The 25,828-nt window shown below is 40.1% G+C and overlaps 1 protein-coding gene across 7 annotated transcripts in view; it reads left to right on the forward strand.

Moving 5' to 3' along the window:
* CREBBP (CREB binding lysine acetyltransferase) overlaps positions 1-25,828 on the forward strand; it is a 92,384-nt gene that overhangs the window by 28,248 nt on the left and 38,308 nt on the right. For 4 of the 7 annotated variants that reach the window (XM_080353735.1, XM_080353738.1, XM_080353736.1 and 1 more), the window contains 7 exons: positions 7,461-7,637; positions 17,544-17,793; positions 18,335-18,448; positions 23,373-23,615; positions 24,258-24,357; positions 24,802-24,948; positions 25,427-25,544. In XM_080353735.1, the coding sequence (XP_080209861.1) occupies positions 7,461-7,637; positions 17,544-17,793; positions 18,335-18,448; positions 23,373-23,615; positions 24,258-24,357; positions 24,802-24,948; positions 25,427-25,544 (1,149 nt within the window). Of the gene's footprint in view, positions 1-7,460; positions 7,638-8,684; positions 8,771-9,654; positions 9,751-11,019; positions 11,147-17,543; positions 17,794-18,334; positions 18,449-23,372; positions 23,616-24,257; positions 24,358-24,801; positions 24,949-25,426; positions 25,545-25,828 lie in introns of those variants that run through there. The other 3 variants (XM_080353739.1, XM_080353741.1, XM_080353740.1) reach the window with 3 other exon arrangements.

Here is a 25,828-nt window from a genome sequence, read left to right on the forward strand (position 1 = left end):
TGGCTCGTTCAGAGCCCTGGATACACTGTCTGCTGTGAAGCGCAGTGGATGATGGCAGAGAGCTTTGTGCCTTGTCTCTGTGGAGATGTTAATCTCAGCATTGCAATCTACCTGTCCATCTCTCAGCAACCTTAGGAACTTAGTTATCTTTCAGAACTTTAACAAAAACAGGTCAAGTTGACCAGTGATTTCCAAAGTGATTAGAGAAGAATTGATTTGAGGAAGGGCGAGGAGAAGGGACCATTGCTTAAGCCCCATTTCCTTAGGATACCCAGCTAACAACATAACTGGTTTTGTGATCCTGCGATCAATGTCAGTTGGAAGGGGCAACTTAATTGCTGCTGGGCTGAGTGAATGAATGAAATTCTGTCTTGCAGTCTACCCTGTCTCTGGTCTCGGGTTAGAAGAGCAGTTGTTGGAAGTTGCACTTGGCCATGCTCAGTCTGAGGCAGTTCTGCAGTGCACAGGAGGATACAATAGTTTGATGCAGTTTTTGGCTTCTGTTCTGCACCTCTGATTTCCTGGGCTTTGAGACTTGTCTCTGGGTTTGGCTAATGGACTTGGCAGCTTGGTCAGGGTCTTAGATCATTTTTCCTTCCTGAGATAACTTTTTCTTCTCCACGTTCTTTGTTGTCTCTAGACAGGCAGAAGGGAACTTCTAATTCCCTTTCTATTATTAGGTTCCATTTTATAAAGAATTAAGCATATAAAAATGACAGTCATACAAAGTCAGACGTGATACCTCTGATTATAGGCCTTATGCCTTTTGTGAATTAATTCCTGTTGATGAGTAGAAGCACACACTATTTAGATAAAAGATTATATTAAGAATTTCAGTGGTATTTGGTCACATTTGTTTCTAATTTTTGCTTGGAAGCTATAGAGCTGCAGCTCTTACCTGTTGATATGTCTTTGCTAAATGGAAAATATTTGTGTTATCACCTCTCTGTTCCCAAAATTGGTACTTTAGGATCACTTCAATCCTTGCCTTAATAAGATAAGCAAATCAGTAAGCTTAAATAGCAAGCTAAATAAATTAGGCTATTAGATTGCAATTAGACTGTCTGTTGTAGCCATGCCTTTTAGTCCTTTGAATAGTTCTTGAAGCCTCTCTGAATCCTATTGCTTTTACGTATCATTCATGAAGAACTAATACAGCATGATCATCACCATTACAGTAGCATTCACGTCAAGGCAAACGTGTGAAGATATCACTTTACACTTACCCCATCTTCTTTTCATACCTCTTGTTGTCATATTGAGACCTCAGATTTGTCCTTCATGTACTTTGCAGGTTTACAGCGTTCAAAGTCCAGCCAAGCTTGTCTAGCTTGGTTCCTTTCTAGGACTGTTTTCTAGTTAAAAATCTAATAGATACTAAAATTAATATCAACAATGACTATTTTTAGTTATACAGGATTGGGTCATAATCAAATTACTTCAGCCAGCTTTATTTTTCACTGAACCCATGCTGCTTCCTTTGATTCTCTTATCAATCTTTCAGTATTTTTTCTGCTGTCAAGCTAGTCCACATCTGGTCGTATTGTTTTGTGTTGGTTTTAAATACTTGGCCAGAATAACATTCTTCCATTTTTATACAGAAGAGTCAGTGCTTTAAAACTTAATGAAAATCAACGTTTAACTTTGAGAAAGTTTCTTGTTGGTTGGTTATTTTTGTTCTTTTTTTTTTTCTGGACTAATCTGTCTGGACCAGCTAATTTTATTTTTTTTCAATATAGTATTTATGTAGGCAGTGAATGTGCGAGATACAAAAGCACAGAGCTGTTTATGACAGCATATTGGAGGGGAAGCTAAAAAAGGGATTGTGAATAGGAAGCTATGTCCATGTATTAGTGAACAGTTTTTGCAGTGTATTGTATTGGTTGCATGTCCTGGGAGCCTCGGGAGTGTGTGGCAATAAGTAACTGCCTGCTTGAATGAGAGAATTGGCTGTAGTGGTAGAGGTGAGGGGACAGTCAATAAAAACTTAAGTCCTATCCTTTCCTCCTACTCTATTTATGACCTACATGCTTCATGTACAAAGGGGGAGTAGCTCCTTGATGCTGAGGGAGAAATACTGTGGTATGTCAGCAGTGGTGAAGAAGGGAGGAAACGAGTAAGCTTTAAAAATGGAAGAAATAACGTAGTATAAAGATGCAGTCTGGTCCTAAAGTATCTTTTAAATTAGATTGATGAACTTCTCATTTCTGTCATATCAACTCCGAGTTGCACCGTTAGATGAGATACATAGATTTGGTCACAGACTTGATCTATAATAACTATGAAACTCCAGGAACTTGATGAAATTGAATTTCTGTTCTCTGAAAATAACTAAAAAGCAAAACAAGAAGTACCTCCCACACCTGCTGCTCAGAACATGGCAGTGTGTGGTGTCTTGTGTAGTCCAAGTCAGCTAAACAAGGGGTTTAAGTTTTTCTCTTTTGTTAGCTTGGAAGTCTGTGCATTCCTCAGCTTATGAGAGCAGAGTGAAATACCCTTGTTTCCTATCCACACTCAGTAATAGATTCCAGTATCTTAGAGAGTTACCATAGTGATAAAAAGGGAACAGAATCTGCTTGTCTTTCTGGGATAGCAGAATTATTACATTAAATGCATCTTTTCCATTAAAGGAGAGTAGCATTATCATATTTCTGAGAACAACTGTTTTAGAGTAGAAATAATGTATTTAAGCTGGTGTCCTGCATTAATCATCTTACTTCTTCAGGCACTTCTAGCATTACCTCGCAGTTCTGTGCTGGGGTGGTTAATCGCATCCCTGCATCTCTGCCATTGCAATTGATGGAGCAGCTGTGTAAAAAAACCCTTGCTTGCGCAAAAGTCTGCTTTACTCCATCAGAAGTCATCGCAGTTGTGACCACAGAGAACCAGCCAAGAAGCATGAGTTGCACAAAATTGTGACACAGGAACATGAGTATAAAATGTGAGTTGCCAGAGGATGAGGTGGGATGAAAGGAGCCACCCCGGGGTGGAGAGAACACGATCTGCAGAAAATGGGGGTCAGGTAGAGGAGGGAGATGAACTGGCAGTTGAATGAATTGATAGAGAGGAAGAGAAAGCAACGGGGGAGGGAACATCCTTATGCTTAGAACAAAATGGGAGTGAAATGCAACAGAGCCCAGGTTTTCAGAGAGAAGCATTCTGGTTTTGTTGTAGTGGAAATGCACCACCTGCCACATGATATTTTGAAGCCTGAGTAGCCCTGTGATACACACCTGTGCTCATTCATTGCAGGTGGAAAAAGCAGCTTTCACTGGATTATTTTTTGTTTAATTATTTTCCTGAAAGGGACAAAAGCAAACTTTAAGCAAAATACAAGTCTTTGTGATGGCTCAGTCCCGTATGAAAAGGACAGTTCTTACCAGGTTGCTCTCTTCCATGTTCATGCTGGTTTATCTTCTCTGATGACTTGTATTTACCTAGTAATCTTCCCCTGAACTACCTAATTTGGCATCAGGATTCTGTGTCAGTAATACAAAAACAAAGGTCTATTGATTATGTGCCTTCTCCCACCTGCCCCCTCATTTCACATAGGGAAAAACCTGGGGGTGGAGGCAGGAGTCACAGTGTTCAAGCCTTCTGACTTGTTTGCTTCAGAGCTGCTGGCTTTAGTTTGCAGAATGAATAAACAGTGTAAAATCTTTATTCTGTATATGCGCTATCATCTGATTGTATTTGCCAGTTGTTTTTTGAGGGAGGGTCACCTCCTCTCAGTGCTCAGATAATTAACCAGGCAATACCAGTTAATGCCGTATGCCCTTGGACTTCTTTTCAGTGTTTGATGTGCAGGGATCTGCCTGGTTCTTCCTTCCACCTGCTGTTATTGCCTTCCCACCAGTGAGGAGCTGACAGTGGTTTGGCTTTGCTGGAGTCCCTGTCTGACTGCGCTTGCTGGAGGTGGTTCCTGCTGGAATAAAAACAGAGCTTCTCCGCGAGCCTCCAGTAACAGCTCTGAAATGCTGTTATCTTAATGCTGTTTAGCAGCAGGTTGTTCTGCCACTAAAACTCCTTGTCGATCTCAGTCTTGGTTGAAAACTGTTATAAATAAGCGTTCATTGGAGCAGTTCTTGCATTGTTTTGTACACTTCTCCTAGGCTCTGGAAGTCACTCCTGTTGATAAGCCTAACTCTTCTGAGGCAAAGCTGAGTTTAAAAAAACCCTGAAACTGCAACAGCTATGAGCTTTATTAAGCTTGTCTTGTGTATGGTCCCTCCTGATTTTTGTCTCCATATTTACTTCAGGGATTGTCACATAAGAAAGATAGGTCTTTCCATCTTTTCAGATTTCAGTTTTGTTTTGTTTTATTTTTTAAAGATTGACTTCAAACAAAAAAATAGTATTGGGCACTTTGTTTCAGTGGCCGTAATTTACAAAAAGGAAGTGTAGGTTGAAGGGCATGTCTGATGTTTTACAGTGACTGTTACCAAACTGTCTGCTGTTTTTCTTTTAAATTCTAGGCTGGTGTAACTCTTTAGGCTGGGATTCCTTTCACTTATTGAAGCACAGCTTCAGACATTGAAATACCTTGTGACAGAGAGCAAGTTTAAAAACATATGTTTCAAGTGAAAGCTACTCTGCTTCCAGCTTGATTTCAAGGAACAGCAAGGCATTTCTTGAATGTTCAATCAAGTATCTATTACTTAATGACCACCTAGAAAAGGAAAAAATTATCTTCCAAACTGCATGCTTAATATGATGACTTGAAAGGTTGCCTTGTTGTTGTACTGTGTTGTGATATGTTTAATAAGATGATGTATTGAAAAGGAACTATTAAAATACGAAAAAACAACCATGTGGCACCTGTTAAGAATCACAGCTCTCGGGTGCTTTGGCGATGTTCTAGTGATATAGAGTTTTAACAAACTTAAAATGAATTTTTCTGTTCTCTGTCTTCTGAAACACAAATATTTTGTAATATTTTTCCAAAAATCTATTTTTAGACATTTTTCCTTTAGTAAAAAACAGATAATATTTCCTGATAATGATATGAGATGAAGAACACCTGTTTCTTTTGGAGCAAGAACTTAAATTGGTGTAAAATTTGCTTGGCATTCTGACTGCCTAAAGAAAATCCCTATTCTGCTTTTTGGAAATTCAGCTGTGTTTGAGATTCTGCCAGAGCTGTATAACATGACACTGCACAAACAGCACAGCTGGGTTAGGTGGCTTCATTGCCTGCACTGAGTCTTGTCCAGCTTTTCCATCTCTTCCGTGGTGGCTGAACATGCTCCAGCCGCGAGCTGGAGAAAGATGTTGCGCTGTCTCCTGCCAGCTGATGTGCCTGTGTAACGCTATGGAAATAGTGGGAATATTTGTGTCTCTGCAGCATTTCTCCCAATTGAGGCTTCCCACTGAGCTTTCACAGTGGTGCTGGTGGCTGTAGGGCTCCTAGGAAGTTGTAGCATAGCAGAGGTTGCCAGAATAAGTCAATATATTATGCAGTTTAAAAAATCTCCAACAAACCTGCAAGCAAGTTCAGAGACTAGAAGACCCAAATCTTCCTGCAGGCAAATGGAGTTTGTAGTTGGGGATTTAGACACAAGGGGAAACTGAATAATAGCCAGACAGTGAATGTTCCTGTTTCTGGCCTCTGAAAGGTTTAAATAGTCGGTCATAAGCTGCTTCCTCAGAACCTCACTTTCAGTTTCAGAAATTTTCTTCATGGTTATTATGATAGACCATTGTAGTATTGATGATTAGTTGTAGGTATCAGATGATCCTTTCTCATACCTTGTCTGAAATAGTGGGTTAAGATGAGTGGGTTAATTAATTAATAGCAATGTATTAATACTTCAGAGAAAAGCTGCCAAAATCCACGTTGTAATAAACAATAATTTAAAAATTAACTTATTTGAACATACAGTCCTACAATACAAACACAGAAATAGAGGAAATAAATTTACTTATATTTGTGCAATTGGATAGTAGCTAGTGCCACTTTTATTGAAAAGCAGTCTTTTATTGCTAAGCTTTTCATGCTGTTAAGCAACTCGGGGGGGTTGGCCTATATGCTATTTGAATTATTCAACTTTACTTTGGAACACAGCACATACATGGTAACCTCTTACATTGCCAAGTAATGGTATACAGTAGATCAGATTCTTCTGTAAAAATATAACATTTTCCACAGTGGGAAAAGACCTGAATCTGGCAGTGGTCACTGAGCAGGATGCAGGTGCAGGGAGCGTTTCCTAAGGTCAGGCTGCTCTGAGTGCGGCTGGGCCAGCTCTCCACAACCCAGGTGTGCAAAGTGCGCTGGCAAAGAGGACAAGGCACAGTCAAATTGGGATTACTGGACTCTGCCCTGACATCATGTGCTGCTAGTAACCAGTGCTTCATCTGCTGGTCATTCAGTCCAATCCCTGTAAGCATGAAAAAGCAACCACCGAGCAACTCCTTAATATAAGGGTGTTACGCTGATAAACTGACGTGCACAGTCCCTCTTCCAGCCGCAGGAATAATGTCCTGAATCCCTGCTGGTAGGGAAAATGAAAAGACCAGGACCATGGAAAACCAGTGTGTTGTGTAAGGAATGACCAGAGACGTCAAAGGAAGGGGAAAACGGGATTTAATATTTCAAATAAAGACTTGCTCAGTGTTTGGATTTATATTTAAGACATTCTGACAGGTGATAAAGTTGTCTAGAAGTCCTCCCAGTATGGGGCAGGGGGGAGCACAAATGTCATCTGTCAACTTTTCTCTCTTCTTTATTTGGTGGGAGAAAGGAAGGTCATATGCTTTGAAAGAAGTAAATTCCTGCTAAATTGTCTTTTCAGGACATTTTCTCCGGTGTGGTATTAACTGGCTCAAGTAATAGAGATGTAACTGCTTCTCTTGGGAGATGGCTCAGGCAAAATGGCTCTTTGGATGGACAGTGTTCTCCTTACTCATTCGGGGGAGTCCTGTTTCTGCTTGCTATTCTTAAGGAGTTTTGGGGTGTAATTTGTCAAGGATGTCAGCCGTAGATAGGTGTTGTTTTGTTCAGACATTTTTTCTCAAATACCAAAACACAACTAGATAGGCATTTGCTGGATGTCTCTATGCATTCCCCTGCTTTCCCATCTAGCCTATGTACAAAGTCATGCTTTCTGCACAGAATGCTCAAAGTATTACAGGATTTGAGCTTGCTTTGGTTTCCAAAAGTTTTTGCAGTGTCAGAGAAAGTAATTTCTGTCAGTCTTGTTTTCTCCTTTGCATTTGCACAATGATTTTGTAAGTTGAATTGCCAGACACACACAGCTATGTAAATTTGTAAAATATTTTAAAAATTTAATTTTAATTTGATTAAAGTTGTGACATTGAGAATTTAATATTGAGTAACTTAAACCAGAATTTGATATCTGTGAATGCAAAGATGGATATTTTACATATGTGGTGTTCTTTTTTTTTCCTATCCCTTTGGAATCGGGGAAATGCTAATACTTTCATTCGTTCTTTTCCAGATGGGAATGACAGGTAACACTAGTCCCTTCGGGCAGCCTTTCAGTCAAACCGGAGGGCAGCAGATGGGAGCTACGGGAGTGAATCCTCAGTTACCGAACAAGCCAGGCATGGCAAATAGCTTGTCTCCCTTTCCTGCCGACATCAAGAGTACTCCCGTCACCAGTGTGCCAAACATGGTGAGTTATACCTACCTGTTTCCCTTACTCGTTACGTCTTGATAGTGCATTCAGATTTCTGGGGTGATATGGCTTCTGCAGAGTTACTGGACAACTTCTTCATGTTTGCTTAGATATCAGAGTTGCCCTGTGTTCCTCACTGCCCCTCTGCAGTGTGTATGGAAAGTTAATGTACATTTCTATGCAGTGATTTCCTAAGCAATCATAGTATTTTATTGTAAGAATCGCCTTACATACTTTCATTTTGTCTGGTATATTTAGTTCCAAACCAGATGAAAATGTCTTCTCTGTAAGTGCTGTTTGTAGGTTTAAATTCCTAAATCAATTAGAATGTGTTGGATACATCATCAGCTTCCCTGAAACTAATAGTACCATTCATATGCTTTGAATCTAATATGGTAAACACACCACATGCTACTCTGTTTATATTGTGCATGACTTGCAGCTTGTGAGCTTGTGAGAATGGTTCTTACTAGGATACCTTGCCCAAATGTGTAGTATCCTGTTTACTAGAGTTTTCTTTATAAACTGAAATTAAATATTCCCATTTGTCTCAGTATGTCTGCGTATTAATCAAACTGTCTGTGTTGTTTCTATGGAAACTTGAGCTTGTTGCATTTTATATTCTTATACATGATAGCAGTTACTATAGAAACTTGTAAAACCTTCCGTAAGATGCAGATTACTTTTTTTTTTTTTAATTTAACTAGAAAACCAGCTATTTTTTGGCACAAGCAATGCTTGTCCTTCCATCAGAGAGTTTACTATTTGCCTATCGCTAATAAGGCTGTATCGTGTAAGGAACACGATGTAATAAACTTCCTCTTTTCTCCTGATTTTAGAGGACCACTTCCTAATTTTCTGTAAGTTACACAGTGAAATCTTTGTTTTAATATCGTCTGTCATTTATTGCTTATGATTATAGAAAGGAGCTGGTGATCAGGGTTAAGACCACATTCAGAATGCCACTTGCACTTGTGGAATATTTGCAAAAGACAGTTTGCTTTATGACTATTCTAATTTTGTTTTTTTTTAAAATACTTCAAGTTTGGATCATATGTAAATCAAGTGAATTCTTGCCCTGATTCTGCAGAGAACCTACAAATCTGCCCAGAGTTTTGTATTCATCCCAGGTACTGGATGATTCTGAAGCCTGATTTTGTGCTCATTTAATTGTCAGGTTTTGGGAGGCCTAAACCTTAATGTACTCGCTTACTAGTATAGGATGTAGCGGCAGATATTCAGGTGGAATGAAAAAGGCATTTGCCGTGAAGGCTTGTCCAGTGCTGGGGTAGCAAGTAATAGAAAAAACTTTAGTTCCCTTTTTTGTGTCTTGTCCAAGAGACAAAGGAAAGTAAGAGAAACTTACTTTCCCAGTACTATCAATTCCAGTTTCTTTAAAATGTCAAAAATGAGTTGTCCTCTGAGAGGACAATCAAAACCATCTTTCTTTGTTTCTCAGATGTCAAAAGGTTTGTATGTCCAATATATCTTTTTTTCTCCCTCAAGCCAACGTGGAGAGTAATAGCCATTTCAGCCGATAGGCATCTGTACTGTTGAGCCAGATGATCCTAGCCCTGCTTATGGATCATGTGGTGGTTACAGTTTGGTTGCAGTCCTGATGGTGGTGGAACTTTCCTCTTTAAAAACTAAAATTTCCATCTAAACATTTTTATTGCAAAGCTAAGAATTTAATAGGAAATGTCAGACTTGTTAAAATTTAACCTTTACTTGGCAGCAGTGGGTAAAGCAGTATAATTTTGTAATAGTACATACACGGCCATATGCTGTTCCTTCCACAGGGACTTTGCTTTATTCAGTGTACCATATGAACGGTGCCCTCTGAAAGAGCACATAGTCAACATTTTGTTATGTTTTTCCTGCTCAGTGTGTAGCTGTGGGCCTTGTTGACTGTATGTAGTAATATATTTTACTCATCCAGTCTTCTATAAACAGTCTTTCCTGTAGCAGTCATCACTGGAGCAGGCATATTCTTTGAATTTGTTAATTTTCACAGTACGTCTCTGAGATAAAGATTCACCCTGTTTTAAACATGGGGCTGAGAAGTATGAAGAGAGTAAAACTGGAAGCATCTGCTAACTCTGAACTTGAGGTTTGTAGACTCTGGCTTGCTAGAGCCTTCCTCATTTCAGATGTTAAGACATTATCTAGGGGTAAAATAAAATTCACATGGTTTAGATGTGTGCCTCCATAACTCATGGAGGTGATGTCTCTGTCTCACATTGGACAACTAAAATATGACCCACTTGTGAGAAGTTGCTTGTGACAGAAGCAGCTCCCCAGAGCAGAGCTGCGGTGTTTGAACTCTTACGCCACGCTTTCTTGCTGCAATCCCATTGCCATTTGCTGTGTCCCGTGGTGCTTTAGCACCCTTGAGATGGCGGTTTGATTTAATGTATTTGGCGTTGTGGGTGGCCTACTGGAGACAGGATTGAAGTGGAAAAGGGTAGAGTGTTGTGTTGTCTATCAGAAATGACTCCATCTACTACAGCAAGCGAAAGACCAACTACATCTTTTTCAAAGGACCTCTGGGGTTTTTTGTGAGATGATTGGAACCACGTATCTTGCTCAAATAACCCTCTAAACTATCCTAATCTTAAAGGCCCCCGAAAATACTGTTCCATGTGAGAGACTACCAATGTTTTCATCCTCATGGGTTTATATGTGGCATGTCTGAGGCAAGAAACTGAATTCCAGCATGATATTAAACACCTTGGTTACCATTAAGACTAAGTAAGAGGAAATAGAAAGGTGCAGCCATTGCCTTAAGATCCCTTGGTCTTGAAAAGCAGGGCATTTTTTAAATACTCCTTTCAGTCTTTTGTCTTCCTCTGTAACCTTAGGGTGTTTGCTGCAAAAGTAAAACAGAAGATGAGTGTGTTTCTCAACTCCCATTATTCTGAGCATCCTTATGTGTGGCACCCTGTCCCAGACACTAACCGGGAGTTTTCCCACTGCCAGACATAACCCTCACACTGGTGACCAGGATAAACCTCTGTTGCAGCAGTGGATTTTGTTGTTTTTCAATCCAAATTCAAGCTACTGCTCTCTTAAGAACCACACAGTCTCCCCTAGCTCGCCTCCCAAGAGACAGTGCCTCTCAGAAGTGTTAGTTCATTGCATCTTCCACTCCTTGTTCCAAGCATGACTTTACATGAGACTGAGAATCACATTTGGCTTAATCTCTTCAATTAAGAAGGAGATAAACTTTATGGCATTAAAATGATTAAAAAGTCAGCATTAAGGTATTAATTTTCAGTGCCAGCCAGATGGATTGATTTGGTTTGTTTTCTTATCTGTGGATCTGAACGGTGTATTAGCTATTGCTTTGTGTCACAGAATACAGTTTTCCTTACAGATGGGCAGCTTGAAATCTTGAGTGAACGACTTGTTTCCAAAAGATGTTGCTTCTGACATTGGAAGTTTTGTTGAAACGCTCCTGAATTCAGTGTGACTGTTCACTGCAGGATTGGCACTGCTCTGCTATGGTGAGGTCATGCAGAATCTCTGGGCTGTGGTGCTGAGCCGTGCTCTGCACTTGGGCACTTGGTGGAGCGTGCAGGGAGCAGCTTGGTTTTGGAGCCCCCGAACTCTGGGATGTGCAGTCAGTGAGGGGACCCCGTCAGATTTTTCCATCAAATGTGCTGAAGCTTTGCGGTGTCTGCAGTGCTGCCAATTCCAAGGGTGGTGACGGATGGTTTCTTCATGGACGTACCAGTAAATCTAGTATTTCTACATGGGTTAGGAGTACGATGTGTGAAGTTTGGCTTCCAGACACCAGCGTGGTTTCACAGTTATACCCATGGCCAGCAGATGGAGTTGAATATTACTTTTTAGAAGCAAAGGAAATAATTTTGCCTCTGTTCTTGACTTATAATTGGAGCAGCACATCTTCCTCTGGTTTTTTTTTCCCTCTTTCTTATTGAATTACATCTCCAGTTTTCTCTTGCATTCTTCCTTGTTTCTCTGTTTCTTTTTATGTCCTTTGGATTTCCTTATTAACAAATTTTGATCAAAAGAGAGAGAAGCAGTGACTGGGGGATGAGGATGTCCTACGTGTGCCTTCCTGCCTCTCTTAGAGAGAGGAGGAAAGCTTTAAAGCTGCAAGGCCAGGTTTAATTAGAACAAGTAGAACTGTAGCTACTTAAAATAGACAACTCATTTTATTCTAGAGACTAGAAATAAAAGGCATTATGAAAAAATCTCTTCCTATTGTGTCCTTATAGTGAAGACGGTTTGCTTTTCTTAACCTTCCAGTGATTTTTCCTCTCTTGCAGCAAAGTCAGTCTTCTCCTTTGCTGCGGGGGAGGTCTGTGACAGTGACGCCAGAGCCATGCTGGGTCCGCTTGCTCACCTTCCCTGGGCCTGTCCTGGAAGGTTCTCTTTCCCAGGTGTGCTCACTCCTCCTCCTCAAGAAAATCCCACCTGATCTGAAGTGGAGCAGCAGCCCCACAAACAGCTGGGAAGAGCTCTTGTCCATGTTGTTTAGCAATGGTCTTCTAAAGGAAAAGATCTTCATCTGCAAATAAATCTAACAGATCATGTCCAGGGCTGGAGAAACTATGTTATTATGTTGGGTGCAAAGTAAACATCCCCATTCTGTCATGGTGCAGGAGTTCACCCTGGGAATGTGTATTGCTTTGAATGGTGGAACATTTTAATTTTTGCACCATCCATAAATAATGGTGCCAGGCTGGCAGAAGTGAGCTGAAAAAGAGGATCTGCTCTTTTCCCAGCACTCTGGCTCCTGTTCCACTTTCCCATCCTCCATATATGATTATATGTGGAGGAGAATATCCACTGCCATTTCTTTGTCTCTGCCAGCAGCTGAGGTGGAGCACTCCATGGCCAGCACTCTTGACAGTATGGCTTTCCTTCACTTAAAACTTCTCATTTGTCTATTAGCCACAGATTGGGATTTTTAATGTTGATCATTTCTCAGTCTGCTTTATCACCTAGTGTATAAAGCTCTCTTAAAATTTTGTTCACTTCATTTCCTGCCTGTGAGAGCTGGACTCTGTCTGCAGATTCCTATATCAAGCTTTGTTCCTTTTTGTTGCTTTGAAACATTTCTCCATTCTGTGTTTCTCGTCATTTGCTGGTCTTTCAAATCAGAAAACTTACAAAGACAGGGAGATAAAACTCCAAAGTGTGTCCTTAAGAACAGTGCTGATTCAGCTCACATTCCCAGCAGAGTCAACTGCATAATATTGAGGCATTTGCTGGTTTTAGAAGAAAACTCCTTTGGCAATTAAAAGCCAAATGCCTTGAGGGCACTTTCTAGGACCAGCTATTTGAGTTCTTCCATGGAATCACCATAGGAGCCTTCTCACCTTTTGTGGGCTTGTGAGGTTCCCAGTCCAGTACCACCTTCAGAGCTGGAAGTTATACTCCATAGTGGTAAGTGGAAGTTGGAAGATAAAAATGTTCTCACTTGATGTGAAAATTCTTCCTGTAACCATGTCAATGCCAAAGCTTTGACATGAATCTTGGGCTCTGGATATATTCTTCATGTTATGACCATGCATCCTGTCAGCTTTGGATGCAGGAGCTGAGCATATTGCCTTCCCTTTCTTCTCATTTGTAGGTGCATTGCAAGCTCTCAGATTGGTGCTGCTAAGAGGCTATTTGTAATGTTTTGCCACTTGAGTTCTCCTTCCGGAGAGCACGACCACCTTCTGAGACTGTGTCCGGTTCAGGAAACCTTTTTCACCCTCTCAAATCTTCTGTCCACCATACAGATTCATATTCTGATTCCTTCTGCTATTTGGATGAGAAAATGCAGCACTGTAGGGTTATTGGGAACAAATGTAGGTGCTTGTGCTCTGTGACATCCACTTGTGTCAGCCTGTTCTGTGTGACATGGACCTGTCGAGCCAAAGCAGACCTTCAGATTCCTGGTGGCAGAAGGATTCTTCCCATACGGACAGCACCCAGCTGCTCAGAACATGGCTGTTCACAGTAACTGGTGAAACCAGAGAAACCACTATCCACATAAAGAGCATCAGCGTGAATTGCAAGAAGTGTACACTGGTTCTGTGTTGCTTTCACACTGAAGCTCTGGTAGTCACTGGAGGAAGCCTGGGCATGGAGAAAACACCTCCTTCCATGTTGCCAGCAGGTAGCTGCTGTTTGGCCTCTCGTTGCAGTTCTGTGACGGACCAGGGACTGCTGAGTTATTCAGAGTTGGTTCAACGCTGCTTAGAGCATTCCTGCAATTCCTGTTTGCAGGAAGGACTTCTTTCAGTCTTACTGTAAATGTGTGGGCACGTGATTGGAATTGATCACACTGTAAATACTTAATTCAGATAGAAGTGTTGCTAATTAGAAGTGCTCTTTGAGATTTACGGCTCACGTGTGTATCGCACTTTATGCCTGCCATCCCTTCTCTGAAAGGGACCTGCCAGATCAGCCTTTAGCCTGTGGCTGAAGGGAAACTGAAGAGGTTTGTCTGTGCTTCACCTCCTGTACTCCTCCATGAGTGAAGGTGGGATGCGACCTTGTTCTCTGGGATACTGCAAGGGTTGGTTTTTTTCTATAGTCTTAATTGATAGACTGTATGTGCTCATAATGTAAATGCACATGTGGATGACATGCTAAAGACCTCTTGTCACTAGTAAATAACATCCCTTTCCTAGTCCAAGATGTCAATGGGCTGAGAAGCCCCACGTATAAAGTGCTACCTGCCTTCTGCTCAGGGTGAGGGGAGGTATATAAAACAAACAACTGTATCAAAATAGTAATCCTTTGTGGCAGTGGATTATTAATTATCTCACTAAGGTCCACTGTTCATTACAAACATGTCTTAAAGAGCTAAAAGGCATTTTTGAAACACAGGATTTGTCCTAGTACAGTGATTCCAGAAGGTGGTATCCTGTTATCAGCGAGAAAGAAAGAACATGGAAATAAAAATAAATTATAGAAGAGGAAATGTACTTTTAAAACTCAATGCTATATGGAAGCTAGGCTGATACTAAGTTCTATGTCAGGTTGTTTGCCTGTTGAAAGATTACCAGTGCTGCTGAATTGGTGCCGACTCTTACAAGTGAAGGTACATAGTGTTGAACACTTTTGAATATAAACACATCAAAACACAGGGGATTACTGGTCGTCTCAGTACTGTAAAACCACCAGAGAGCATTGTGTCCATCCAAGTCCATGAAGATGAGATACTTGTGCATCTGTGCTGCCCAGAAGCTTGGGAAGTTTTTGACCTTCAGAATGGGGACAGGATCAGAACCATCTTCCTGTGCGAATATATAGTTTCCATGGTTTTAAATGGCATTAATAGCTGCTTTACACTATAGAAGTGTTGCATTACTTTGTTTGTAGAAAACTGGTTAATGAAGCTGCCGTCTCCGCTGGAGATTTAACAGGCTTTCGACCCCTGATCTGTTTGTTCTCTTCATGGTGGAGCTCAGCAAGGAAGCAAGAAAAGCAAAACTTCTATATATATTTTTTTTTAATCTCTTGTATATGACCATTGAAGCATTTATTTTAATTGGGGGAGCAGAAGTGTCTGAATTTCCTGCTTCATCAAGAAAATTGTTAGTCATTCAGGTGAAGCAACATGAAGCCTCCTGCTTGTTCTGGAGCGGAATGATTTCTGTGGTAGATGGAGGATTTACACACCTTTGGCATGACTGCCGTGCACCAGCATATCTCTGGTTTTGAACTCGTCCTGCAGACCGCTGTTCTTAAAAGACAAGCTAACAGTGAAGAGATCAACTTCCTCAAAGAGCCAACAGTCTTAAAAGCGAGATAGAGGGTGGGAAGAACATTCATTATATTTGCAGGTTTAGGTCTTTACAATGTTGAAATAGTGACCAATATAACTCTGTGGAGCTTAGGCAATATTCTGAGTTATTTTTTTTATCTATCTGCAGACATGTTCATCTGGACCGAGACTGCTTGTTCTTCTAGCTACTGATACCCCATGATTCTGCTTTTTTGTTACTCAGTCTTCAGGAAATGCTTTTGGGTCAGGGCATCTGTGCTGATACAGCTGTAGTCACGTCTGGTAGCTGGTAGGGTAGTAACAAAAGGAGAACTTTGGCTTGGGAAACAATTATTTGACTGGGATGAAAACATCACTTCCAACAAGATTTTCTTTGGCATGGTCTCTATATTTTTCTGCAGATTGGCTGAACTAATTGTTTCCTATTTGTGACACAAGAATTGCTTCAGCAAAACCTGCCTGCTCTTGTGGATTTGGTCACAGAAGAAATGGAAGACTTAATTTGAGCTGCATGAACTAGGAGCCTAAGTGAATGGGTTTCCCTCGCCCTCTTTCCTTTTATTGCACTTTTTCTTGCAAGTTCAAGGCAAATGCAGCAATTTCTCTTTGTTTAAGACTTATATGTAATCATTATCAGCAGCAGAGTCCCCACCTCCTCCATCAAATAGCAGCCATTGTGTTTTCTACTTGGTCTCGTGCGCTTCGTTCTCCAGAAGAAAAGCTCTTCAAAAACCTGACGTGCAGGTGGCAAAGCTGAGGACCAAGCTTGCTGCTGGAGAAGTGATAACTTGTGCACCAGGGAACTTTTTGTTAACCTAAGAAAATGGGTTTTGGTGCTCTTACGTGCTCTGCTTTGTAGGCTGCAGTTTTTCTGGGGAGTCCTTCTCTCAAAGGTCAAAAGTAGAGTGGGCTACAAGTGGTATATTCTGTCACTTAAGGGTGATTATCCTTAAATGTAGTAAGCAGGCTTTGGTCAGTAGTTCTGTAGACAGCACTGAACTATTTGCTCCCCAATATAACCCTGTTCTTACTATATATTCTGTTTATAAGTGGTTTTAATGCCTGGTTTTCCTTGGGTATCTTGGAAGTTGGTGAGCTTTTCCGTGGTAACCTGTATTTACAGTGTATAATCAAAGTGAATCTTGGGACAGTTTCATATTTGTCCATGAGATTAATTCAGGCTGTGAATTACAGGGATTTAAGCACTTTTGCAGGCCCGTGTCTTCTGCTAGTGGAGCCGTTGTAGGCTGGGGATGTGTTTAATTTTGTAAATCAGGTTTCTTTCTTTATTGTCCTTCAGAGGTCCAAGAAGGTAGCTGAAAAGTTTCTAAATGTGTGCTGAAGAACTGACATGTTACGGAAGCTATTTATCTCTTCCACGTTGGTGTGAGCCATGTCTTAGACTGAAGATCCCTGTGGCTCAGCGGGCTCTGTCAGGCACAGCTACAGAAGCATGTCCATAAAGAATAGATGCTGGAAATAAAACGTCAGATTTTTACAAACTGATAGAGCCTAACATCACCTTGTAGTTAACTCTAGTTCACTTTGGTAGACAAATGCAATCCAGGTTTAGGTGGCCCTTTCTGGAATAAAAACTGTGTACCTATTACTTTGGAAATTTTCTCGATGAAAGGAATATCAGTGCTCATTTGGGAAGAGAAAGGCTGATTTAGGCTTGGAAAACCAGTTCTGCCTTTTATTGTAATAAGCAGAAACAGTCATATAATTTTGACTGTCTTCTCCCATTGGACTCCTCTTTCTTTTGGGTACAAGAAACTAGGATTGAAGTGTATTAAAACCTGTAATATGAAAATATAATACTAAACAGACTTGAATTCTACCTCCAAGTGTGGTAATAGCTGGTTTCTGTTGGAATAATGATCTCTCTAATGAAGAGAAGGTTTTGGATGCTTGTTACTTAACCTGTTGTTTGTAAAATTCTTAACAGAGGAAACCCCTCAATACATTTTTGCTGTTCCAAGGGTTATAGAAATGTTTGAGAATACTACAGAGACTGGCCTAATAATCCTTGTAGCCAATTGTAGCAGAATGCGTGGCAAATAATCTTATGGTACTCAAATTATTACACAAGATAGAGTTCAGAAATGAGACTTGCAAACACAATGCTAAACTCTCTGTTTTCTCAGTCCCAGATGCAAACCCAAGTACAGCAAGTGGGGATCGTACCGACGCAGGCCATGGCGACTGGACCAACAGCAGATCCCGAGAAGCGCAAACTGATCCAGCAGCAGTTGGTTCTGCTGCTTCACGCTCACAAATGTCAGCGGCGCGAGCAGGCGAACGGAGAGGTGCGGGCCTGCGCCCTCCCGCACTGCCGAACCATGAAAAACGTCCTCAACCACATGACGCACTGTCAAGCTGGGAAGGCCTGTCAAGGTGAGCGCATGTTGCTGAAGCTGCTCTTGCAAATGAGCTGCGTAAGGTTTCTTGCGTGTTTGTCAGCCGCATGTCTCTTTCTTGTCAAGAAGATCCCTGTACCTGGCACAAATTAGTGCCAAAACTGGTTCTTTAATTAAACAGCTGCTCCCTTTTTCATTACCTTTGCTCAGTTCCTATTTCTGATGTCTTCACAGATGTCAGCTGAGAAAACAGAATGTAATATTTGCCTTTTAGAAGCAGGATAGTACCAACTATAGCCTTGAAAGTTTCTTTTTCGTCCCTCCATTCTATAAAGAGGGTGTAATGTCCATGATGTGTTCACCTGCAACTCAGCCATGTAGAGTTTCTCAGATTTTAGTACTAGTTTCCTTCATTTTTTATGGCATTATTGGTGGGTTCCAAAAAAATTTAGTTGCGTTTAGCTATGTATACAGTATTCTTTGTAAAGGAGAAAGAATGAAGTTGCTCTAAAAATGAGATTATTCAAAACCTGTTATCCAAGGGGTGACCTGAATTCTATTGCTTTTCCTTATTGCAGTTGCTCATTGTGCATCTTCAAGACAAATCATCTCTCACTGGAAGAATTGTACTCGGCACGACTGTCCTGTTTGCCTTCCTTTGAAAAACGCCAGTGACAAAAGAAATCAGCAACGTAAGTATTTGTTTTACTGTGGTCACAGAGGAATGATACTGTTAAAATAAAGCTGATCAGATGTGCAGTGGAGGAGTGAACTTTTACAATGTCCCAGCAAACTTAATAGCTGTTTAATAATCTTCTTGTTCTCCTTTCTGATCGCTGAATGCAATTTATTACTTACAAACACAATAATTGAAAAGAAAAAGTCTCAGATCAAGTGCACATCTGTTTTTAAAGGGTGTGACAACTTCTCACTGGTGTTCTGTTGTGAGGCAGGTCCATAGATTGCAGTTACAATGCAGTTTTGGCTGTAGGTAGGGTTTTGGGGAAGATACAAGCTACTTCATTATTTTTCTTCCTGATAGAAACACCTTAATCATCATGCTAGTGATTAAGAATAATAAAAAATGGAAGAATTCTTGTGCACAAAAAAGATCTGCTCTGGGTGTCTTCAAGTCTGTTTAATGCTGATATAGACTAGCCGAAGTTCTGCAAATCATAGTGGTTTTGCCCAGGCCTGTTTTTTATAATCACTTAGCTGCTACTGATGCTTGGGGGCAGCCAATTTCTAATGCATTTCTTCCCTCTTGCTCTGAAGCAGAAAATACTGAACTTACATTGGTAGATTTGCTTCTTATCAAATCCTTTTAAGGGGTGCCACGGTAGAACATTTTACAGCAGAGGTGCAGCAGTTCTAAAAGTCTTAAGTGATGTTATGCCCAAGTATTACTTAATAAGGGTTAAGAAGTGAAAAATAGATGGAGAGCTTGCTAAGTTTGTACGTTTGAATTGTGTTGGAAACATTCTGCTAATTTCCGTTTAGGCTGAGACTGCAGTGAGGAGCACTAACAAACCTTGGAGGATAGAGAAGAGCTCCTAGGTTAGGTGACATTAAGGTAGAGGAGAGAGTGGCTGATAAGACTGTCCAAATTATCCATTAAACATGCTCTCAGTATGGTTTCAGGAGGGTTGTTTTCCCTCCAAAACTGAAAAAAAATATATAAATATAGAGCTATTTGGAGGTAAGGATTTTGTTTTCATTTCACCAAACCCCTCCTTGGTAAATAAGATGCGTCTTTTGTTTTGGAAGTAATTTGTTGCAAGTGATTAGTTATGTTTGGCCTTTGAAAAATGTGTTGAAAGCTTTGCTTTTTAATATGACATGGTCCATTTGTGCATCACATCCTTATTACACAGTTGTTACCAAAGTGCTAACAACATCTAGCACAACAGAATTGTTTTTTTCAATACAAGCTGCTGTAGAAAGTACTTCGTGCAGTGTTTGGTTTTATGCCATTCATACAACTTATCAAAAGAGAAGGCACTTGAACAAAAACAGTCCTTAAAAATAATTTTGTATGGGATCAAATAGGATGTTGTTTGAATGCAACAGAATTAAAATGGATAAGTGTGGAGTTTGGCTCTCCTGTTGCATGTGGGGGAGATAAATATGAAATCTCCAATTAATCAATAATCCAGTGGTAGTAACCATGAAAATTTGCAGTTTAGTACGCTGAGGTGCAAGGTTCTTTGTTCTGAATTATGTCTCTGAGTTGTACATGTAACACCTGATGGTTTGTTTGAAGCTAAAATGTGAACACTAAAACCACTTGTTTAGATATATTATAAAGGATAATCCCCTTTTTTTGGCCTTCAAAAACAATTTGGAAGCAAAATGGAAAATTCAAATCAGACTCGAAATTTTATTAACATGTTCACTGGGCTGGTCAGGTTAGAGAAGTGTTGGACGTTCACACTTCCAATAGCATCAGGGCTCTGTTTAAAGTAAATTGTGATGGGAGGGTTTCCCCTCTAGGAGACATGGATGCAGTTTCACTACGGCAGCATTACCTGCTTTGCACTTGGAAACAGGAATCCTGTACATGAGTGTTGAGGGGGCTGCTTAACTTCTTAACTTCTGCTTGTTTGAACTTTCACTCTTAAGATACATAAACACTGGGACTTTGTAACAGTGGGACATATGGAGCTCAGTTGTCCTTAAAGCCTTTAGAATGTGAACAGTCCTGTACAGAGTTGTCTTCACACTTGTAGCTTCTGTTGTGAACTCATCAATGTCTAAAGCATTAGTTAATACAAAAAAATCATAGTAGGCATTGCTTCATGTAGCAGTAGCCTAATATGATAACTCTTGTTTGTTTCAGTGCTGCATTTAGTGTAATTGACTTGGTTTTCTATGGTATCTGCCACAGAAAGGTCTGCATTTGCACTTGATCTGTCCAGGATGGAAATTTAATACTCTATTCCTCCATCTTCTTGCTTGACAGATTGAGATAACATCATGCATTCAAATAAAGCCAATGAACAAGCAGATTCCTGACATTGTGAAAATACTTAATACAGTATGCTATTGAGTTATAAAGTACAGAAAAGCTGAGACTAAACAGAGCCACTAATTTCCATGTTGTAAGTGCACCACTGGCTGCAAGAGCATAGGCTGTCTCCTCATAATAATACTTTAGTTTGAAATGTTGAAGCAACTTTTGGGTGTTTACCAGGATTAGTGAGTTTTGCTTGCTTGAATAGGTATGTGCACACATGTGGAACTTCTTGGAGATCATTAGTCTTTTCAAAATGCAAGTCAAAATAGTCGTCTTCAGACATTGTCCCCTTTTTATAAAATTAGTAGTTTTATGAAGAAGCAGTGGCGTTTTTATCGACTCACTATCCATGTTGTCACTTTTAAAGTGACATTCAGACTGTCAACTCTGACAAATACCCAGATGGGGATTTTTTTGTAAGTAGTCTTTGGTCTGGGGCAGAAATAGAGATCTGGAAACCTGATCTTGCTGAAGTAGACTTCTCTAGAGTTGGCTGGATTGTGGTTCCTAAAGCTGCTGTAACACAAGGGCTGAACTGGTACTTCTTGGTGACTGATACCGCTGCCAAAGCTCAGCCCAGAGCTGTGGGCAAGAGGTGGTTGACTTCTCCAAGCTCCAATGTATCTTCAGTGTGAGCTTCAAGCCAAGCTTGCGTTCCCTAGCATTTTCCCCTAGAAGAGCATGGGGAGTGATGGAACAGGTGGTGATCATCAGAGTGATGGCCAGAAGCCTTTTTCCTGTTCCCAGCCTTCCGCATCACCTGTGGTCATTCTGCCATCTCCAGAGATGTGGCCTCTGATTTACAGCCAATGCTGAAAGCTTCTGGGTTTGGGGATTTTTGGTAACTTTTCTGGAGAAACATCATCCTTCTTCCCTAACAAGCTGGAATTTTTATTAGTTCCAAGATCGATCCTTTGCTATCACAACAGCCTCTGAAGCCTTTTGAATGCCAGGGTGCCACAAGTTTTATGCTACTGAACCTTTCTGGAGGCTTCCTTATTTCTTGGCTTGCACTAGTGTGAAGGCATCCTGCTCTTACATTGTGTGATTCCAGAGTGCTATGTGCAAGTCCAACAAGAAATTTTAATATGTCGTCTTTAATTAAACTGATAGGATCTTAGTCAACTTCTATTTGTTCTTAAACTTGCTTGGAAATTATCAGTGAGTTCAAAAGCTATTGTGAATATGTCTACAAAGTGTAAACATATGTAATCCTGATTGCCATGGTAAACCCAGTGTTGAAAATACTGTGGATTGTCCTTGTGGAAAAAAAAATAAAGGATGTTTTCTGTGGGGCTGCTTGTTCTGGAGAGGGGATCTCTGACTATATCAATCTGTAGTTCTTTGGCAAATGAGATCAAATTCAATTCTCATCTGGAAAAGGAAAAGTCTGGACTCTCTGTGTGTTTGCTCTTGGCTGGAAGCTGAAAGTGTGTATCTTTTTCAATGATTCAGTTTCCATAGTGGGTAAGGATTTAAGAAAGCCTAGATAATGCCGTTAATGTCTCAGAAGGCTTTTTTTCCTGATTTTTTTTTTTTCCTAACCATGTGCCTCTCCTAATATTTCAATAAAATGGCTATTGTGGCCTATATTAAAAGCTATTATTGTTGCTATGTTTAGCTCACAAATTAGTAATGCACATTACATATTTAATTACTTGAGAGGGAAAATGTGAAGTATGTATTACTTCTACCAGAGTCTCAGTTATCAAAATGCAGTGTCTTTGTAGTGAGGGATATACTCCATGTGTCATTCACAACGGAACATTTTATTACTTAAAATGGCAGCTAAAATGAGGACTGGAAAGCAGATTTTTATTCGCTTCTGGGTTTAATAAAACCCACTTTTCCCTGTTGTTCCCATTTCCTGTCTACAGTGCAAATGACTCTTCCGTACATCTGTGTGGTGAGAGAAGTTCCTTGGTTGTGATGGTTAATGAATATCTAAATATTATTATCTAAATTGTTTACCAAAACTTGTGACAGGCTCATCCCCTTTCTGACTCTTCAAATGATTTTAGATTTTGTCAGTACAATCTGAAACCCATCGGGCTTTTCATATCTCTGAATAACTTGGGGTTTAGAGTAATTTGGCCTTCAGGGGATTCATCTAGTGACTGCTCAGAATGAAAATTTCTACCAGCATCTTCAGTATTAACTTTGTGTCCAGGGACACAGTATTTCTGTTGAACTCAGGATCTCTGTTCTGGAGCCAAATATTTTTACCTAAAATGGGACTGGGAAAGAGAGAAGTAGAGGAATTTCCCCCCTGCCTTAGTCCACTGTCCCAAGCAGGAAAATCCTATTTAGCCTTATATTGGAGCCTGTACTTCTTGTATATTACAGTAATTATGGACTTATCTCCCTGAAGTTTACAGCATTTCTCTTCAGACTACAGGTATTAATTGCTAAGGTGGTTTCTGCCCTGTAGAATCAAAGGCTGAGTTTCACCACTTGGCATCTCGGGTGTCGTTCTGTCCTTTGGCAGAACAATACATACCATATAACTATACACACGTTCTGTTGATTCTTGGCATGATTTGTTTTATCATTTGTCCTCATTGATTTTTCAATTTTCTCTCATCCATTTTTTTTTATAGCCCTTTTAGGATCTCCAGCTGGTGGAATCCAGAATTCCATCGGTTCGGTTGGCACGGGCCAGCAGAATACTCCATCGCTGAGCAATCCCAACCCCATCGACCCCAGCTCCATGCAGCGAGCCTATGCTGCGCTCGGGTTGCCCTACGGCAACCAGCCCCAGACGCAGCTGCAGTCCCAGGTACAAGGGCAACAGCCGGCACAGCCGCAGGCTCACCAGCAAATGAGGACCATTAATGCACTGGGTAGGTGGAAAAAATACCAAGAAACTAAAGTGTTAAAATATGGTTAAATTTTTAGGATAGTCCAGGATTCCATTTCATTGGAGTAGTGACTTTCTATTTATGTTGATTAATAACATAAAATTACACTGATTATAAACACTACCTTTAATTTACGCTTTAATATTACAAAATTTTGAATATATTGCTTCTGCCAAAGAGCAGTAGTTTCAGTTTCTTTTAATGTATACTCCATAGCTTACTGTTGTTTAAGGTGATTAGACTGAATTGCCACAGGATTTTGGTTTGTTTAACAAGTATTTATCCTCTTCTAGCAGGCAGTTCTGTCTTAAATCCTGATTTGTTTCTGGAACATAATTGTGGTATTACCTTCTTTTTAGCTTATTAAACTGGACTTAAGGGTTCATGAATCTTAAGTTTTAATAGACTAGGATTTTTGTAGGAAAAAAAAAAATGTTCAGAATGAAAGTAACTTTTGATTCCATAATAGCTACATATATGCACCACAGCACATATTTTCATAAAAGTGGTTATCTGATAGGCTGTTTTCTTTTGTTAACTATCTGGGTCAGTAAGGTGTAGTTTTGCCATGTTAGTGTCAAAACTGTGAACTGGATACTAATGTGATTTAATTTTGTCCCAAAGGAGCCAACCAGATGAACCTTCCCGCAGGAGGAATAACAACAGACCAGCAAGCTAGTCTAATTTCTGACACTGCTCTTCCAACATCCCTTGGGACAAATAAGTAATGCATGCGTTTTCATTCTTGCTCCATAAAACATTTATTTACATGCTTATGAATGTAAATAAAGAGCATGCTTTAAAAACTAATTGTATTGGCATGCAAATGATCAGGCACATCTATAGCTATACTCTTCTTTCCTATTTCAGTTTTATATCTACCACTTTGTCCTCCTGAGAGCCTTAGAACATTTAGTAGTTTTAAATGAATTCCCAAAGGAAGAATATAATGTATTTTTAAGTTGTCATTCTTTATTGTTCACACTATGTCTTGCAAACTCCTGAGATGCTTTGCTGTAGGTGTTGCAGTTTGCCAATACAAAAATTTCACTTAGATAACATTTGATGCAGTAGCTAGAAGTGATGGAATTACTTTAAAATTGCTTCAGACATCAAACATACAACGGAACTTTGCATTCTGTACTGTAGCAGTCCCTTTTTATTTTAGCCCACTAATGAATGATGGCACAAATTCTGGCAATGTTGGAAACCTCAGTTCAATGCCAACGGCTGCACCTCCTTCTAGTACCGGGGTAAGGAAAGCATGGCATGAACATGTCACTCAGGACCTGCGCAATCATTTAGTGCATAAACTGTAAGTACTCACCAAGACCATGTATTTTTCCTGATTGTTTTTAAAGAATTTTAATACCATAGTTCTATTATTAACCTGAAAAGTTGTTGATGAAAAGTTGTTGATGAAAAGTTACCAGTAGTGGTTCTGACACTGGATCACTGAGGATGAGCTGTTACCTTTGACACCCTACAGTTCATCCTTCATGCTTATTAAGGAATCGGCATGAAATTGGTTTATATTGCTAGTAAATTTGTCCTGCTGTAGTAAACAAGTATTTAGACTATAGACTGTCAAACCTCCCATTTTTTCCATCATATAATTTGCTTTAATCTTGTGGGGAGTAGTGCAATACAGAATTTTTTTTCCAAACGATTTTGATATGTTTTTACATCTCTGATGTATGAAGGTGTGTCCAGGGTGAACATTATAAAGCTGCATTGAAGTATACTTTTTTTCCCTGAATAATGTTTCTTTTATTCTTTCTCCTTTCTTGTAGTGTCCAAGCCATCTTTCCCACTCCTGATCCAGCAGCACTGAAGGATCGCCGCATGGAGAACTTGGTGGCTTATGCCAGGAAAGTGGAAGGAGATATGTACGAATCTGCTAACAGTAGGGTACGTTGCTTCGTTCTAGGTATTCAGTATATGTTCAAGAACAATAGTATCACAAATCTTATAAGCATGATGAAAACCGCAGAGAATCGTTTCACTGTCCTTGGTGAGGAAACCTTTGCTTTTTGTCTGTGACAGCATTTGTATAGTCCCAAGACATCTGATTAATGTCACGCCAAGCTAATTCACTTCTGTCAGCTCTGTGAAAACTAGACAACATCTTCCCAGCCTTATTTGCATTCTTCCTGAAAGTGCGATTGGCACGCATGAAGATTGGCGAACAGTTT

This window comes from Nesoenas mayeri, assembly GCF_963082525.1.
Source record: "Nesoenas mayeri genome assembly, chromosome: 15".
NCBI lineage: Eukaryota > Metazoa > Chordata > Aves > Columbiformes > Columbidae > Nesoenas > Nesoenas mayeri.